At 40.7% G+C, this 16,198-nt stretch overlaps 1 protein-coding gene across 1 annotated transcript; it reads right to left on the bottom strand.

The window, feature by feature from the left end:
• Window positions 1-292: 292 nt before the first annotated feature.
• On the bottom strand, window positions 293-10,719 carry wnt2ba (wingless-type MMTV integration site family, member 2Ba). Its single transcript, XM_017697765.2, has 5 exons — window positions 10,303-10,719; window positions 6,169-6,389; window positions 5,134-5,411; window positions 4,362-4,626; window positions 293-3,071 (listed from the first exon to the last, which is right to left on the bottom strand). The coding sequence occupies exons 1-5, from the start codon at window positions 10,449-10,451 to the stop codon at window positions 2,842-2,844; spliced, it is 1,143 nt and encodes a 380-aa protein (XP_017553254.2). The 5' UTR covers window positions 10,452-10,719; the 3' UTR covers window positions 293-2,841.
• Between the last annotated feature and the right edge of the window lie 5,479 nt (window positions 10,720-16,198).

Below are 16,198 nucleotides of genomic sequence, written 5' to 3'. Positions count from 1 at the left end.
GGGCCTCTGATCTAGCTGAGCATTGACTGCAGGAAGGGGGAGGTATTTTTTCCCACCTGCTGGTGACACAATGAAAGCTGTCTTAAATGGTATAGTATGATGAATTATACTTAATATCGTGGAAGACTAACCATGTGAATTTTGATTTTGTGTTGACTTTAAGCAACTTAATATCTTGCACATGGATCAAAGTAAAGTAGTGTTGGAGTACTGAGCCAAGTACTAAGTCAGATACCTATTTACTGCACTGGAAATTTAATTGAATATGCAATTTTGCAGAGAAACTAAACGGGAAAAATTTCTACTTCATCATAGACTCACCTAAACCATTGCAAGTAAATGATCATAAGTAAAATGATGTGTCCTCAGATTAAATACCGCTACAGGGCATTCTATACACTGTGACATATTTTGTGTCGTTTTGGCATTTTCAGCAAATAAGATTTGAAGTGAAACAATGTAGTTAGTACAGATTGTGAGCTTTATTTTGAGGAGCAATACATTCATTTTGGAAGAACTGTATTTGAATTTCAGCCTCTTATTTTAGAGGCGAGGAATCAATGACAAGTGGTCACTCAGTTGTTCTGTGGCTGTCTGCGTGGTGTTGCCATCACTAAGTTATTGCATGAGAGAGTTGTAAAAGGAGCATTTGCATCTATTGAGACTGAGGGAGTTCAGAGGCAAGGACAACACCTGGAACTCTTCATCATATTCCTCAAACCATTCCTGAACAATGCGTCCTTCTGAAAGAGGACACTTCCATTGGAGAACACCACTGCCATGAAGGGTGTACCTGGTTGGTAGTAATGTTAAGTAACACATGTCAAATTGGTGTCCACACGAATGCCTGGAACCAGGCTGATTATTACTCAGGACACACTCCTTCTTACAACAGTGCATCCTGGTCACACTACTTCTCCAGGTAAACAGCATGCCCATATCCGGCTGGCCACATGATTTAAAAGAAAATGAGATTCCGTGGACCCGGTGAGCTTTATCCATTGCTTCAAGGGCCATTTGAGCTCACATGCTCATTGTAGGTATTTTTGACGGTGAACAGGGGTTGGCATTGGCTCTATGACTGGTTTGTTAGCACATAGCCCCATACCCAGCATGGTGCCAAGCAATGTGTGTTGTAAAATTCTGTGCCCGTTCTGTAAGTTCAGCCCAGATGGGATAACCCTTGCCATCGTTCATCGATGAGCCTTGGGTGACCAACACCCTGTTTCTGATTCATGATTTGTTCCTTCTTGAATCACAATAAACAAGGCTACTGAAGTTAAAGAGCAGAATGCTAGCCTTAATTTGAGAGTATTTACACAAGTACTGGGTGAACCATAATAAAGTAATTACAGCCCTTTTATACATTGTTCCCCATTATACCATAATGTCACTCACATCATCAGGAAAGTGATCAGTTTCACTTGCAGTCATATACTGCTGAGCCACAACATTATCACAGATGAAGTGAATAACCTTGATTGTCTTATAACAGTGGCACATGTTAAGGTCTTGCATATATTAGACAGTAAGCGAATAGTTAACTTTACTAATAATGTGACTGACAATCTGAAGCAGATCTTAATTGCTTAGATCCCACCAAAGTTATCATAATCAATGGCCCTTCACCATCCAGCATGGCAATCCAAAACATTAACCTATGGAGCTTTCCAGGTTTATAAGGGAAAGGTTTGTGATTGGCCAAGTCAAATACCTGACCTGAACCATGCCTTCTGAGCAAAAGTCATCAAAACAAGTACAAGAATTTGTACAATTGCATATGATACAGTGGGGATGACTTATGCAAAAGTTTGGTTCACCCAGTACATGTGTAAATAGTCCCAAATCAAAGCTAACATTCTTTTCTTTAACCTCAATAGTCTTTGTTTAATTTTAAAGCCAATACGCTACAGTACTGAGCCAAGTACTGAGAGTCAGTTACTTACTTACTGCACTGGAAATATCATTAAATTATGTGGAGTTTTGCAGCAAAAATATCTGCTTTGTCACAGAAGTATGAGCACCATTGCCAAGAGGGGCTTGTATGTACAATTATGTTGAAGTGCTCAGATATTAAACTTCATTAACAAGAGATGAAAATATCCATTATTTGGAATATAACAAATGATGACATGCTGGAAAGCTGTCTTTTGATTTCTGTTATTCCAAGTCAAATATATAAAAATAAACCTCACAGAATTTAGAAGAATTGTAGCTGTGATATTGTTTTACCATATATAAGCTGTGTCCTTCCAAGTACAAAAATCAGCTCCTTCTCCAAGTTTGATTAAAGGACAAATCTGGGGTATTTCCATGTGCTGTGGTAAGTTGGGGTGCGCTTCCAGGCAAATCTAGAACTGAGAGCATCAGTCTATTCTGAATTCTTCCTGTAGAGGTTCTTGGTGCTTTGTACCATCTCCAGTGTCAAGTCCTTAATCTTAATTTCAGTTAGCTAGACTAACTCTGAGAGTCGATCTAAGAGAAAGAGCATAACAAATGTTCATTCTTGTTAAACAAGACTTGGAAGCAAATTAAGAGTTATGTATGTATGTTAACATGACAGTCTTAAAGCAGTGTGCAACCATTTATATGATCTGAGGTCATTGAACCACGACAATGCAAACCATAGATAAAATATACTTTCTCATGACATCCAATGACTAGCAAGGTTTCAGACTTCTGAAAGCTTTGCCTCTGTTCTTTCACCATGGAAGTCCAACACAGTTCAAGGGTTTGCTGGTGGAGATCTGGAAGCTGGGGCCTGGCATCCCATGATGCAGTGGTCCACTTGAAAAACCTGAGAAGATGAAATTCTTGAGTGCTTGGCCACAACCATGCCAGTCAAGTGAGATCCAGCCAGTCGGGCCTCTTATGTGGCTTGCAGGTGTGAACGTCCACAGTGTCTTCACAGTCGCTGCATTCTACAGCACAGCACCACTTGAACTTGCACTCACATTTGGTGACTCGTTTAACTCGTGTGGTGTCATATCCTCGGCCACAGCACATGACTTCGCAGCCATCCATGCCCCTGGATGACTTGTTGCACACCCTCCCAGCAGTGCCCAGAGAACCTGAAACAGAGAGAGAGTAGATCCGTTTGCTGAGTTTGGCAGAATTGAAACTGTTTCATGCTGTTATTTGTTGGCAGGTTTCTTCAGGCAGCTGTTTTTTTATATAATCAAAAATTCACTTATCAACTAAAAAAAGTTCCAACTCCTTTCTCACTCATAGCTTGCTCCAGTCCACTGCTGCTCCCACACTCTGCCAAAATGGACTGCTGCCTGTCTCATTAACTGGGCAAAAGTGGGATCCACATGGAACTTTTTTTTGCTCACACAGTTTTGTGTTTTTGTGAGATGCCACAAGCGCCCTGATTTTTTTCAGTTGAAGTGCAAGAGTATGTGTTAAAGTGGGACATCGCTTTAAGCTTGCAGGAGACTTGTTTAGCATAACAAAACATTTCATCACATTCAGTTGAATCAATAACAATCGTGAACAAAACTGGCTTAATGTATTTTAAAAAATGAAGTGTGTGAAGAGTGAATATTAACACATTCCCAAAGCTTCCTCTTTCACTAAATAGATAAAATGCTAGCATTTTTAAAAGATTGTATCCTTTTTAACGTAGTAGGTAAGTATTCTAAAAAAGTGCTCTGCGATGGACTGGTGACCTGTCCAGGTTGTTTCTTGCCTTCTGCGCAGTGACCAATGGGATAGGCTCTTGTAGCCCCCTGTAACCCAGACGGATAAGCGCCTTAGATAAGATATGTGTGTGTGTGTATTCTGAAAGTTTTAAGTATTGTACTAAAAGTCACTATATTCTGAATATTCCTTTTTTTAATGTAATGTGTACTGAACACTTAACATCTGTATTCTGAATAAACATTCCATTTCATGCCATCTTATCCTTTCAAATCAATCAGTGAGTGTACATTATTACCCATGCCAAGGAATAATATGGTGGGTGAATGGCCAGTGGCAGGGTGTTCTATTTTCGTGGGCATTGGAAGTCCAGTATAGTGTGAGCAGTGAAATCACAGATGTATGCTGGACTCCAGGACTAGAGCTAGACATCCTTGGGATAGGCCATTCAGGAGTATCAGTGAATAGGTTTGCTGTCTTTATAAAGCCCCAAGTTTATTTCTGAGCACATAAGATTCATGAGAGATTTTTGTGTACCATTTTCTTCCAGTCAGGTTGACGTAATCTAAACAAACAGGACTTCTGAACGCTTGGATTCCAAGCTTCCTACGTCTTGTGCAAAACTTTTAATTTCCCTTTTTTTCCCATTAACCCAAAGGCTTTCAAACAAGAGATCACAGTAGGTCATTAGGCCTCACTCGCTAGGACCATTCACCTACCTGCTGTTCGATCCATAAGGCAGTAGTCTGGAGAGCTTTCTACGTACACAAGATCATTTTTGGTTGTTCCTCGGAAGTTTCTGTCTGCAGCCATGAACCCAGTGCCATCCTGGTTCATTGTGACCTCCACGGCTGTGTTGTACTTCTTCCTCAAGTAGTCTCCTGTGCGGCGGAAATCTGACATAGCAAGCCAACATGTCCGTAGAGCACATGACCCACTGACTCCATGGCACTTGCATTCCAGCTTCATGAAGCGCTTCACTGCCTAAGTAAAACAAGGGTTGATCAATAACTCCATACCACCTGAGTTTTAGAGAAGACCACTTTGATTGGATTAATGCAAGTATTTCAGCAAGATATCAATGTTGTATTCAGTTATTTATATGGACATGAGAGGAAGTGTCACTGGCAATCTAATAAGCAATGCTTTTAAATGAATTTTGGCTTAATATGGAACAGAGAGTGGCTTAATATTTTTTTATTGTGCTCAACAACTGGCAGTGCTGATTTAACCCAGTGGTACCAAGCCCTGGCCCTAAAGAACCAATGCTCAGTATATTTTCGTCACCTAATCCAACAAATCAGCTTATTAATCAGCAAATTAATTAGGCTTTACTGTGTAGGCATGAGTGTATTAGATCAAGGAAAACGTTAAAATGCACAAGTCAGAAAAATTTCTCCAAAAACAGGTTGGGAATAACCCACTGTGACTGACCCTTTGCATGCATGACCACAGTCTCCCAAATTTCATACTAGAATGGTTTATCCTCACCATCCTCCCACAGCGGTTATTGTGCAGGTTCATCAGAGCTCGGGCATCTTTTACCATCCTCTCCCTGGCATCCACAAAAGCCTTGGCAAACTTGATGCCATAGTTGATGTTGTCGCTGCAGCCACCCCAGTCAAAGTCCCCCATTTCATCACTGGCTCTCCCTCTCTTGTGGGTGTCACAGCTGCAGGTCTTGAGCTCCCCCTGGCTGCAGGCTCTGGTGATGGCATAGACCACTCCTGCAGAGGAGATGGCATACACGAACGCTGCCTCTCGGCTGCCTGGAGAGGAATACATGATGAGTCATGAAGCACAATAATAAAAGGATTGTTATGCAGCTTTGGAAAGCGCACAGATCTCTGTCTATCTAAATGCTGTTTGTTTAGCTTGTCTACAGCCAAGCTGATCTGTGACTACATGCATAATTGTGCTTATGGTTCCACACTTGTGCTTGTGTGATATGGACCATCACCTAACCATCATCCTCTCAGGTTTAAACTCTTGGGTCTCTGTGCCTGTTTGAGGGTATGAGGCCACCCTCAAGCTTCCTGCCATCAGAGTGATTCAGACTGAATACTTCTTCACCTTCAGTTCTCTGGATGATTGCACTCACAGCCTTGAGGTGTGTTTTTCCCCTGCAGTGGAGAGCACAATGACCCCCATTCCCCTCATTTTTCATCCTCCCGCTTACGCACTTAGCCAAAACAGAGGGTGATATGTCAAAGACGGCAGCTTTGTCTGTCTGCCAGAGTCATCTTTACAAATATTTACATCTCCTATTACTGTTTATACATCAGCCGCACTGATCCCCTCCCTACTCGCCACTTGTATTTGGAGAATATCCACTCTCTCTCAGACTCTCTCCCATTCTTGGAAAGCTGAGAAGTGTTGGCTGCTTTCCCTCTCTCTTGTTCTGGTACAGCCTATTTATAAGCAACATATAATGGATCCCTGAATATATATGGATTATTTATATCAGTATTATCCATGTCTTATTAATGTGCTACGAAGCGTGCTATAAATAAAGGAGGAACGCACTGCGGAGCATGACGCGACCAAACACTGTGTGGTCTCGTTCCAATGTGCTGCAATTCCAGCGGTGGTGTCGGAACTGGTGCTGGCACTCCCGGATCCACTCCTTGGCTCCCTCGCCAATGGATTGCATCAGGTCTGGGTGTCGCTGGCACAACTGCCGCTGCTTGTTGACTAGGCCTGGAATGTTGTCGCATATGACCCGAGCGCCCAGTGCACCAATGTACCTGTGGAACAGAATAGCCACAGAAGTGGGCCTGTGAGTCTACATTAACCACTAATGAAATGACAGCATAACTATAAACCAGTGCACCGTGTACATAGGGATATACTGTGACACTGGATTTAAGGGTTATCAACTAGCTATGTTAGTCTAAAAGGATGTCTTTGGCAGAAATGTATACAGTTTTCCATTTACCCCACATATAGTTGATCAGCCAAGACATGTTTGGGGTTTTACAAGGCTAATGTAACTTACGAGAAATTGCAGCTTATTGTCACATGGTAGTATCTGTGCAAACTGCATGAATAAAAGATCAGACTCTTTTCTCAAACTATGATTAGTTCTTAAATAGTCTTACATATACTTTTTCATGTAGTATCTAACACTGCATGATGCGTTGTTATCTATAAAATAGAACAAAAGTGAACTAGCTAAAAACAGTAGCAGAAGCCATTATGAAGCCTGCGTTTGGTTTTATCTTGAACAGCGAAGTACATGTTCACATATATGGCAAAAACAGTACCCAGAAAAATGAATTACAATTTTTTTTCTTTTCAATTTTACTACTGTTTTCCCATTATCAGCATTACAGCTTCACTGGCTAGTTTGGATTCTAAATAGGTTGGCTATATATATGTTGCAGACATTGTGACCCCTGGTTCCTATTACCACCACTCTAAAAAGGATGTAAATTATTTAATTATATCACATCAAACCACTCTGAAAGACTTTGTTTACATCTCAACGATTGAATTATACAGAAATTTTGAAAATTTTCCCCATAAATACATTTCATTTAGAAAATCAAAAATCTATTTTTATTTGAGGCAAATGATTTAGGAATGCAGTTTACACAATACTAATGGGTGGCTAAGCTTCCATTGCTTGTTAGCTACTTTAGTCTCAGAGCTCCACCACAAAACTAAAAGAAGAAAACCTGAGACACCAACACTTCTTAGGTGATTTTTAGGGGAAGTTTTTGTACATTTATGGCACCACAATGATAAGAGCAGTTGAAGAGATTGTTAAGAGTAGTAGACTTCTGAACACTGTTTGGATTAGAGACTTGTGCAAAATCAGGCCATGGGTGGCAAATTGGGGATTACAGTATCCTCCAGCTGACCCCACCGATTCAAATCTACCACACACACCACAAAGTTTATGCTGTGCTCACGCAGCCTTGTCTCCTTCCCCGGATCTCATTATCCAGTCAGTCGTAGCAGGGTTTGTGTGATGGTGCTCAGATGAACCCACTGTTCAGTTTCCACTCCTCTTATGGACGTCCTTGTCCCTATCACGCACACGCACTGCGCCACAAGACTTATCCTTCTCACCAGCAACCAGGGAGGGCCTGCTCTGCAAGGCTGCCCTGTTTATCCTTCACACGCACACACGCTCTCTGCTGCAAAAGACTTATCAGCCGCGTGTGCCTGGAATTGGGAAAGAGTAATGCCTGCAAGCCAGAAAAGCACTGTGTGTGAATTGATTGCTATGATGACAACAATCCCCATAACTGTATGAATTACTGTTGGAACGGAGAGATATTTATCACTGCGGCTCACGTGGTGCTGGGCACGCAGCCATACGTGTCTTACTGGCTAAACCTCACTCTAGCAGCTCCCTTACGTGGGGCAAAGGGCCCCATGTACACTATAAGATAGCACTCCATCTGCCCATTCATGAAATAGGTACAATATCATTGCCTGTTTGGCTGAGATAGAAGATCACATTCGCGTTGCTGGGGGGGGGGATTCCATTCAAAGAATCTAAAATTGGGTGGACTACTGAGACTTCTGTTGTTTATACAGCTGTAGGCCTCAAAGCAGTCAGCTACAATGTGGTAAGATGTTGGACTGTGTTGATATTGCTACCACTGAGACATGATGGAGGGCCCACGGACGCTGCAATTAGTGACAGAGAGAAACATTTAATTGAGAAATCTTGCAATGTTTCATCACATCTGCTGTTACAAAACTGACAAGTATAAAGCAGCTGAAAGGCAATAACCCGCGTCCAAACTCAGACAAAGTCTATGGCCCTGAACAAGAATGTCGGATGAGTTAGCACATTGCAGTCAAGTACATTTTATGGAACGCCATGGCGTTCATATTATATTTATATTTTCATTTTTCATGACAAGTTATGTTTTTATTACTTTAGGCAAGTTCGTGCACTGCTTCTGCACTTTCGCAGATGACTTGAAGACCAACTGCTATGAGGTGGACAGGGATAGTGTGCAATACTGTGTGTTGCTTTCATGGCCAGACGTTTCCTGAAAAAGAATTCTAGTCTCAGCCTAGTTTACATGTCTGGTGCCCTTTGAACCCTACGTTTATTAGGTATTAATATTTTTTATATTAAACTCAATTGCATAGGAAATAGAGTGAGAAGCATTCTCTTAGGATTTAACAAACTAAATGACAAGAATCACAGGGTACCTCAAAATGGTGAAGATGACTTTGATGATACATTTGCAGACTAAAGATTAAAAATACTGTTTCAGATTTAAAAATCTGAGTTAACTTTTTCTGGCAATGAACTTTGATTACTGAGTTTGATATTTTAGACCTCAGAGACACTGGTGTTCTTTTCTGTGACTTCAAAAGTATGAATTCTAAACATGTCATCACTTCTGCAGGTCTTCTTCATACTTCTTAGATGAACCATTCTTTTAAGTGCCATAGTATTTCAGTAAATGCAAGTTCATGTAACCCCTTAAATGACCAGGACCTGCTGAATTTTATTACATGGTTCATATAACTTGGTCAGTTTGAATTATAGTCCATATACTTATGGAACAATAAGCTTTAGCATATAAGAAGGTTGAGGCTTTTTGAAGTTAAACCAGGCTTTTTTATCCCAGAAGAATAAATACCTATATCTAGATGAAATAATACCTATATCATCACATTACTACCAACACACGCTTTCCATTTCTTTCTCAAAACATTCAAATATGTGAGCTTAGGGTCGGGAAATATAACAACATATATGGTTATTGGGATAAATTATGTCACAATACAATATGCTTTTCTGAACATATCATCAGTACTTGTAAAAAACTGACCAACTGCATCTCATTATGAAGAGAGCAACATTAGTTCTGTTTAATGGCATTTAGTGCAGTAAATGCAAAAGATTGAATACAAATCAATATTTCACAGTTCACAGTTTCAATAGTATGTCTTTAGTTTAGCACTAGTGTTTTTTTTTCTCTGTTGCAGTCAGATATATGAAAAATAAATATCATGACATATTGTGTCCTTGAAGTATCGGAATATTTTGCTACATCGTCCACCTCTATGTGAGCTTACATTTAGCACATTTACGGCATTTAGCAGATGCTCTTATCCAAAGCGACTTACAATTGTTTACACAGATAGGCAAAGTTAGTGTGAGGAGTCTTGCCCAAGGACTCTTATTGGTATGGTGTAGAGTGGTTACCCAGGTGGGGATTGAACCCCAGTCTACAGCATAGAAGGCAGAGGTGTTACCAACTACACCAACCAGCTTACCACCTTTTGTTTACTAAAAGCCCACAAATGCTTCTGTAACTTTGCTTATTTTGACAGAAATAGAAGGTTTGACCAAACGTTTCCTGTGAGTTTACACTACTCTGCACAATTTAACACTGCACTTTGCACTTTTTCAGTATCACCCATCTCAGTGCATGACTTGGCAATTCCTTCCAGTTCACCCGGGAGGTGTTACAACGCTAGTGTTGTTCTAAAAGTAAATGTGAATCAGTGAAAAGTTCAAAGCAATATTAAATCCAAGATCTTTGCTTGCATTGTAGTTTTTACAGGCCTGATATGTTAGAGACACGCTAACCGTGACAAAGAAAACGCATATTAACAAGTGCATCAGCCGCCGGTTGAAAAGGGCTCAGGTTTTGCAGGAGCTGAAGACACTCTTACCACCAGGAGGAATCCACGCGCGGGGTGAACAAGAGCAGCAGCAGGAAGAGCGGAAGGTAAATCCTCTGCACAGTGGTCGTGTCTGTGGAGCTGTTACAGTGAGTCCGAGCTGAAGCAGCGGCACAGCCGCCTTTAGCACCCTCTCCCATCGCGGGCTCGACGAAAAAGGAGCAAATGAAGAGAGAAGCGGGCTTCTTTTCCTTCTCCAAGTGACCAGTGGAACGGCTCTGGACTGTTCTCCGAAAACTTCAGCTGTCCATCCTTCACTCCTTAGCCTACCTGTCCATTATGTCCTTCATGAAAGGAGTAAAAGAGTCCAGTGCGCTGGCTGGAGTGAGCACAGCTATCCGAGTCCTAACTGAAGCCCCTCAGGCAGTCGGTCCACACTTTCCCCCCTCAGGAGCGGCTGATGGAGAGACAGTGCGCTCAGAGCAGCTCGGTGAGCGCAGCGCAGTTTATGAGCTCCAGCATCAGAGTGAGCGCGCAGTGCGCGTGTGGGAGGGAGCGGGGCTCTGAGTGGGACCCTCATTCGATGACATCAGTATTCAGTGTTAGAGCTGTCTGTCTGTCTGTCTGTGAGTGAGTGAATGAGTTCGTGTCAGGGGCGATTTCCTGATGCTGTAACAGATAACAGCGTCTTATTTGCCTGAAACTCGTCTAACCCCTCACTGAAATCAGTCATCGACGAGATTCGCTGAGGTCAGGCAGAGGGCAATTCTAACAACAACAACAATAATAACAACAGCAACAATAACAGTGATGTAAAACATGATTTACAGTCTAATATATTATATATTATACACAATAGTTGTATTTGCAGTTGTACTGTATGTTTGTATTGTCTTTCTACGTGAAAATAAGTTAACACACATTTATGCACATGTTAGTGCACAATTATTATTTCTTTTCTGAATTCAACATAAAATAAATAAAATCACAAAAGGATTTGTACAAAATTTTTACACATTTTTTGTGTTTTATTTTTACCCAATACGATTCCTTCTAAAACAAATAGAATGTAAAGAAATATTTCATATTTAAGTGAGTTCTCCGTAGAGGATGAGTTCACTTATTTTCTCTTGTAAAATCAACAAAACAAAAATACACAACATAAAACCGGTGGTGTTTTTTGCAAACTTTTGCCTACCACTGTACAGTGCTGTGAAAAAGCATTCGCCCCTTCCCGATTCCTTCTATTTTTGCATATTTGTCACACCTGAATATTTCTGATCATTAAATAACTTTTACTATTAGACAAAGTTAACACAGGTAAACACAAAATGCTGATTTTAAAGGAGGATTTCATATATTGAAGGAAAACATCTGATCAGCCCTACCTGGCCCTATGTTAGAAAGTAATTGCCTCCTTGGCTACTAGATCAACCATGATTACTGTCAGACCTGTTGAATCATCACTTCAACAGAACCTCTCTGGCAATGTGAAGCTTGAAGGTCTTAAAAAGCAGCACATGATGCCACGCTCTAAAGAGATTCAAATACAGATGCAAAACAAAGTTACTGAAATCTACCGGTCTGGAAAGGGTTACAAAGGCATTGCTAAGACTCTGGGACTCCAGCAAACCATAATGAAAGCTTTTATCCAGCCTATCCATTTCACCAAGACTCATCCAGGAGGTCACAAAAGAACCCAGACAAACATCTAAACAACGGTAGACCTCATTTGCCTCAGTTATGGGCAGTGTAGATGATTCCACAATGAGAAAGACCCTGGGAAAAAATGGCATCCGTGGGACAGTTGCAAGGCGCAAACAATTGCTGACCAAAAAGAACATAAAGGCTTATATCACATTTGCTGAAAACCATCTACTGGACCCCTGAGACTTTTGGGATCATATTCTGATGTCAAAGGTGGAACTTGGGTTATGCAGTATGACAATGATCCAAAACACCCAAGCAAGTCCACCTCTGAAAGGCTCTAAAGCAACAAAATGAAGGTAGTGGAGTGGCCCAGTCAAAGTCCTGACTTGAACCCCATTGAGTTGCTGTGGCATGACCTTAGGTGGGCCAGAATTCCTACACAGCAATGTAAAAGATCATCACAAGTTATTACTCATCGCAAGCATTTGATTGCAGTTATTACTGCCAAAGGTAGCATAACTTTTTATTAGGTGAAGGGGGACAACTATTTTTCACATGAGTAATATATGTTTTATAAATCTTTATCTTTAATAAATGGAATGATCATTTATAAGCTGCATTTTGTGTTTATGCTTGTGTCATCTTTATCTTACATTCAAATGAGTTATATGATCTGAAACAATGTGACAGATATATATTGCTGTTTTTGGAAGAAAACCTTATAACTCCAAAATGATAACTTCACAGGAGAAGGAAAAAAAACTGCACTCTCAGAAAAAAAGGTAGAGCGCTGTCAGTGCGGCAGGACCCCTCTTGTCACTGGGCTGGTACCCTCAGGGGTACATCTCTGTACCTTTAGTCAGGGAACATAACTGTACCATAATCCACTGAAATGATATTTTCTAAGCTGTACTGACTTCACACACCCCGTCTCATCTCCAGGATTTTTATTTTATTGTTCTGATTTGAAACATTAGTTTATAAAAAGATATAAATGTCTACTTTTCCACTAGGAAACACTTATTTAAGGTACACAGTTGGATCTTAAAACCACTGCTGTACCTTTGAGGGAATGTTTACATTGTTTGTACCTTGATGAACAAATCATGTACCTGCATGGTACCTTTATTTCTGACAGTGTACTTTAACTTTAATGTAAGTCTATGGACATGTTAGGCCGTTTCTTTTAGCTAATTCTTCATGAAATTTACACACAATGTAGAGAGCACATTCGATCAGGCATAACATTATGGCCACTGACCATTATGTCCTTGTTTCTACGCTCATTGTCCATTTTATCAGCTCCACTTACTATATAGTTTTTGTAGTTCTATAATTACAGACTGTAGTCCATCTGTTTCTCTACATACTTTTACACTGTTCTTCAGTAGTCAGGACCCATATGGACCCTCACAGAGTAGGTACTATTTGGATGGTGGATCATTCTCAGCACTGCAGTAAAACTGATGTGGTGGTGGTGGTGTGTTAGTGTGTGTTGCGCTGGTACGAGTGGATCAGACACAGCAGTGCTGCTGGAGTTTTTAAACACTATGTCCACTCACTGTCCACTCTATTAGACACTCCTACCTTGTCAGTTCACCTTGTAGGTGTAAAGTCAGAGACAACAGCTCATCTGCTGCTGCACAGTTTGTGTTGGTCATCCTCTAGTCCTTCATCAGTGGTCACAGGACACTGTCCACAGGATGCTGTTGGCTGGATATTTTTGGTTGGTGGACTAAACTCCAGCAGCACTGCTGTGTCTGATTCATTTAGACCGGCGCAACACACTAACACACCACCACCACATCAGTGTTACTGCAGTGCAGAGAATGATCCACCACCCAAATAGTACCTGCTTGTTCTGTGAGGGTCCATGGGGTCCTGACCACTGAAGAACAGGGTAAAAGGGGGCAACTACAAAGTATGCAGAGAAAAAGATGGACTACAGTCCAGTCCAGTAATTAGAGATAAAATAGACAAGGAGGTGGTCATAATGTTATGCCTGATTGGTGTGTGTGTGTGTGTTTGTATATATATATATATATATATATATATATATATATAGTAATTAGCTAAATAAATCACTGACTTACATCCATTTAAGTAAGATATAATGTAGCCAGTGACACTGATGCCATTGTATGTATTCTTGTGCTGTGTTTGTGTGGGTATCAACATGCCTAGAGCAGCTTATACAAGTCTATATATAGTGCAATGAATACATTCTCTGTGAAGATGGTTGACATTGCTCATTTATTTCGGGATGTGACATTGTCATTCTACATAATCACCCGAGCCTGCTCATAAAATGTTGGTGTTAGTAGGCGTATATGCTGCTTCACACACAAAAAGGTTAAATAAACCTTAAAATAAGACTCATTAAAAAGTAATTTTCTACGGGATAGTTGTGACTATGGATGACTAGACAATCATGACCATCAAAAACTGGAACTGGTTACACTATGACTAAGTGGTTTTTACAGTGTGGTACACTGGTTTGGGTTCCCTTGATCTAAAACTAGGCTGAGCATTTATATATACCATATTTTAAGGTATTTTTGCACTTCTTGAAATAAAAACAATGATTTGTGGAAAGCCAAAACTCAGAAAGAGAGGAAACACTTGCAGTATGTCCTCTGAGGTTACATAACCCTTTTTGATGCATTCAATTCAATTCAATTCCTGTAAGCTTGTTAGCTTGTGACTGACTTTTAGTTTGGCCACTTGCTTGGCTGTAGATTTTACTGTGACATCTCTATGACAAATGGTCTTGTGAGACAGCTGGGACACAGTAGCCTTTTCAAACCACAGGAGGTGTCTGGCTACAGCGGGAAGAAATTCTAGAAACTTCCAGTAATTCTTTTTATGAAGATTTGAACTTCAGATAGTCTGTATTTACTTTTATAAATATTGCCAGTGAGACTATTCTCGTTAATCTCATGATGTGCCCTTTCGTAAGTGCCGAAAGGCCAGCACAGTTCTTTTGAGGTTGTTAGCGGCCTTTAAACATGACCAGACTCACTCGTTGCATCACAACATAGAGTTCAGAGAATAACATAGAGTTTGAGAATGTTCTCTGTACTGGCACCCAAGTGGTGGAATGAACTCCCACTGGCTGTCCGTTCAGCAGAATCTCTTGCTGTCTTCAAACACAGACTGAAGACACATCTCTTTACACAGCACTTAAACGAGCACTGAATTAAGTATTGATATATTGTGCTGCACTTATATTTTATTGTTTTGCACTGTGTATTGTAGTTTACTGTATTGCAGTGTATTGTATTGTATTGTGGTGTATTGTATTGTAGTGTATTGTATTGCACAGAGTTCTGTGTTCCTTTTCTCTGGGTATCTACAGTGACTTTTGTTTCTAGCAGTATCTGAGGTCAGGACTGGCTTTCTCTCTAACCTGCTGGTAACTAGCAAAGATACTTCCTCTAGATAGACAAAGCACTTCTTGTAAGTCGCTCTGGATAAGAGCGTCTGCTAAATGCTATAAATGTAAATGTTCAGTTATTTAGCTTTGTAATCACACCAGTATGATTGTCCTTTCCAGAGACTGTCCAGGAATGAACACACTGGCAGGATCGTGCTCATCAAAGGGCTAGCTGGAGAACTGGGGTTTGTGGCTTGGACCAGTTTCAAATGATTTGCAGGATACATACTGCAATGCTAACCCATAGAGGCTGCGGTCTAGCTATTACTTTTCCCTTGTAAAAACACCTTTTTGAATCAATATTAAATCCCACAGCATCTTGATTTGATGGTAAGCTGATCGCAACCTTCAGCTTCAGCTGTGTTTAATTGGACTCTAGTAGCCGACTAGCAGCTAATGGCCTCTCTATTTGTACGCAGTTGAAGTACATGCACAGGCAGCAACACTTTGCAAAACTTTGGGGAAGGAGTAGCATGTTTCAAATTCAAGCCCATCAATTTACTTCTACTAAATTAAAAATTAGTCTGTTTCTCATCTGGCTACAGCTACTTAAAGTGAAAGCTCAGAAAATAAGTTCTGGAAAAAAGGTTAACACTGCCTAACACTGTTATCTATCAAAATGGGCAAGCTGTTAAAGTATTGTGGCGTTTGTGGAGCTCCCAAGAGCCTCCTTGCATGGCCGCTCAGCATGCCGCTTCTCCTGCACTCCCACGCCAATACAAGCTGGAGGTGGGACACTACAGTATGATGCATAGCTAAACAGTTGTTGCAGCCAAAATGTCAGAAACCACTTACACAATTTTTTTAACATTATGATTTGAGGCAAGTGTTTCAGGAATGCACAACTCTAATTGGTGGGGT

The sequence above is a fragment of the Pygocentrus nattereri genome, chromosome 26 (assembly GCF_015220715.1).
Source record: "Pygocentrus nattereri isolate fPygNat1 chromosome 26, fPygNat1.pri, whole genome shotgun sequence".
Taxonomy (NCBI): domain Eukaryota; kingdom Metazoa; phylum Chordata; class Actinopteri; order Characiformes; family Serrasalmidae; genus Pygocentrus; species Pygocentrus nattereri.
The sequence above is the reverse complement of the archived record's forward strand: the minus strand, read 5'-3'. Positions and strand labels throughout refer to the sequence as shown.